This window comes from Lipotes vexillifer, unplaced genomic scaffold (assembly GCF_000442215.2).
Source record: "Lipotes vexillifer unplaced genomic scaffold, Lipotes_vexillifer_v1.1 scaffold899, whole genome shotgun sequence".
Classification (NCBI taxonomy): Eukaryota; Metazoa; Chordata; class Mammalia; order Artiodactyla; family Lipotidae; genus Lipotes; species Lipotes vexillifer.
This window is the reverse complement of record NW_006784311.1, coordinates 113,394-115,897: the sequence shown is the minus strand read 5'-3', so window position 1 is coordinate 115,897 and position 2,504 is coordinate 113,394. Positions and strand designations below refer to the sequence as shown.

Below are 2,504 nucleotides of genomic sequence, written 5' to 3'. Positions count from 1 at the left end.
CGGCCACCGATTAAAGGCCGCTCGGAGCAGCCTGTGTGGAGACGGGTGCCCAACAGCCCAGGAAGCCGAGCAGCGCCCGCTCCCAGTAAGCCAGCATGGCAGCTGCTGGCGGCCCGGAGACAGGCGGGGGGGCCGGGTTGGGGCCAGCACCCGTGTGCCAGGGCACAGGCCAAGCCAGGGAGGCTGGGGATCACCGTGAGGGCTTTCTCAGGTGCCCTCTTGTGTGCGTCCCGGCAGCCGACCCCAGGGGTGTGTACCTGGGGTGCTGTGCCTGAGGCTCCTGGCCACTGTGTGTCAGTGACCATACCATCTTGGGCTGCACCTCCCCAAGTCTCCAGTGACATGCACCTGGCATAGTCTTCCTGTCCATATACTGGAGGCAAGACGCAGAGGCCTCCGGGCCGGGGTCTGGGCACATCAGGCCTTCCTTATGCTGTTTACTAGGTGGTAGTAGTGGGGATGGTCGGGGAGGGGCTGAAGGACACAATGGATGGGGTGACAAGCCCCCTAGGACACCTCATCCTGGACAGAAGTAACAGGGCCTGGTCTCTGGGTCCCAGCTTGGGGAGTGGCAGAAAGTGAACGCAGAAGGGCTGGAACCTTGGCCACGGGCGCAGCTGTGGGCGGCCAGGTCCAGGCATCCCCGTGGGCGGCCAGCTCCAGGCATCCCCGTCTCTTTGGCCCTCAGGTTCTGTGTCTCTTGTTTGGGCAGCTGTAGGCTTCACTGTCCCTGTGAAAACATCACCATGTCCAAGGGACCCCAGGCTGAGGCCTTCGTCTTCTTGGACCTGGAAGCCACCGGGCTCCCCAGTGTGGACCGCAAGATCGCCGAGATCTCCCTGTTTGCCGTCCACCGCTCCTCGCTGGAGAGCCCAAAGCGCGATGAGCCTGACGCCCCGGTGCTGCCCCAGGTCCCGGACGAGCTCATGCTCTGCATGAGCCCGGAGCGCCCGTTCACTGCCAAGGCCAGCGAGATCACCTGAACGCAGGTTTTTCTGCACCGCGCCGCCAAGCTGCTCGCCTGGGCTGATGAACACGCCCTTAGCTGGGCCCGTGTCGAGCCCATGTACGTGCCATCCGACGGCCCGAGTCTCAAGGCCTGAGCCAGGGGCTCGGTAACGCTGCTGCCCAGGGTGACGAGGCGCACTCCCTGCAGCAGGGCAGTGCCAGCCTCTGCCGTTCAGCCGGGCCGTGTGGCCTGGAGCTGGACCTGGGCCAGTGCCTTGCTGCCCGTCCTGGCGGGCCTGTGCGCCTGCCAGGCTTTCCCCTGGCCCTGGCCTGACCTGCCCCTCAGCCCTAGAGCCTTCTCCCGGCCCCTCCCCTGGCCCGTGCCCCGGTGGAGGTTGTTGCCGCTGGCGCCCACCCTCCACCCCGTCTTGCAGTAAACGTTGGCAGCTGCTCACCAGCTGGCTTTCACTCTCTCTCCTCCCTACGCCCTGCCCGGAGTGGGCCAGGAGGGAGCCAGGCCAGGGGCACGAGCACAGCGCCCCAGGGCTGCCCCCTCGTGGCCTATCTCTGCGGTGAGCCTGGTCGGGGAGCCGTCAGCGTTCACAGCCTGGTCCAAGGGGCCGACAGGCTGAGGTTGTGGACCTCAAGCCACGGGCCTCTGCCCTGGCTGGTCTCCTGCTGTGCCATCGATGATCACCCCTTCCCTGCCTTGTCACCCCAGAGACCTAAGAAATCAGCGAGCAGGACCTAAGGGACATCTGTGTGGCCCAAATCTGTGTCGAGGAGACAGAGGGAAGAGGGAGCTGCAGGCCCGGCCTCCGGGAGCAAAGCCCCACTCCTTCCTTTCCTGGAGCCCCTGTCCCAGCTCTGCGAGTGGCAGGAGGGTGAAATGATACGGTTGGTCCGCGGGGAGGGCAGAGGTGCTGGGGAAGGGCCTGAAAGGCACACGTCAAGCATGAGGGGTGGGTACCACGGGGGCTCCAGGCTGCCCCGCGCTCCAGGTGACCCAGAGCGTGTAGGAGAGGTGGCTGGCTGGCGCATTGAGGGCGACAGCTTGGAAGGAGCTCGTTCTGGGCCCCGTGTGCCTTGTGGCACAGCCCGAGGAGGGCCGCGAGGCTGCTCTGTGCGAGGTCAGCTTCTTGGCAGCCGCCTCAGCTGGGGAGCCGGCTAACCTGTCTCTGGGGCCCCACCTGTGTCACCAAAGGATGGGGCAAGGCAGGGGAGGGCTGTCCAGGACGCAGAGAGCAGGTGAGAAGGGGCGGGGGTGGGGTGGGGCAGCCATGACCGGGAGTGACTCACATGAGCAAAGCCTTGAGCTTTGAGCCAGCCGGGCTGTCCGGGAACACTGAGTGGGTCAGAGTGACTAGAGCCACTGCAGTGTGCAAGGTGGCAGACTGGTGTGGCCAGGACACAGGCTGGCAGGGGTGGGGCAGGTGCGCCATAAGGGAAAGATCCACAGGGAACAGTTTGGGAGTGTGGTTTGTGCACTGCCCCCTGCCCCAGGAGAGCACCCACCCAGGAGAGGGCCAGGGCGGGGCCTTGGTCCAGGAGCCTGT

At 65.8% G+C, this 2,504-nt stretch overlaps 1 protein-coding gene across 1 annotated transcript; it reads left to right on the top strand.

Moving 5' to 3' along the window:
- Positions 1-743: 743 nt before the first annotated feature.
- TREX2 (three prime repair exonuclease 2) lies at positions 744-983 on the top strand. Its single transcript, XM_007456632.1, has one exon. It carries the CDS (start codon positions 747-749, stop codon positions 981-983), a length of 237 nt encoding a protein of 78 aa, XP_007456694.1. The 5' UTR covers positions 744-746.
- Positions 984-2,504: the final 1,521 nt, after the last annotated feature.

Coding starts and splice junctions, on each gene's coding strand:
- TREX2 (XM_007456632.1), top strand. CDS start 747: ATGTCCAAGGGACCCCAGGCTGAGGCCTTCGTCTTCTTGGACCTGGAA.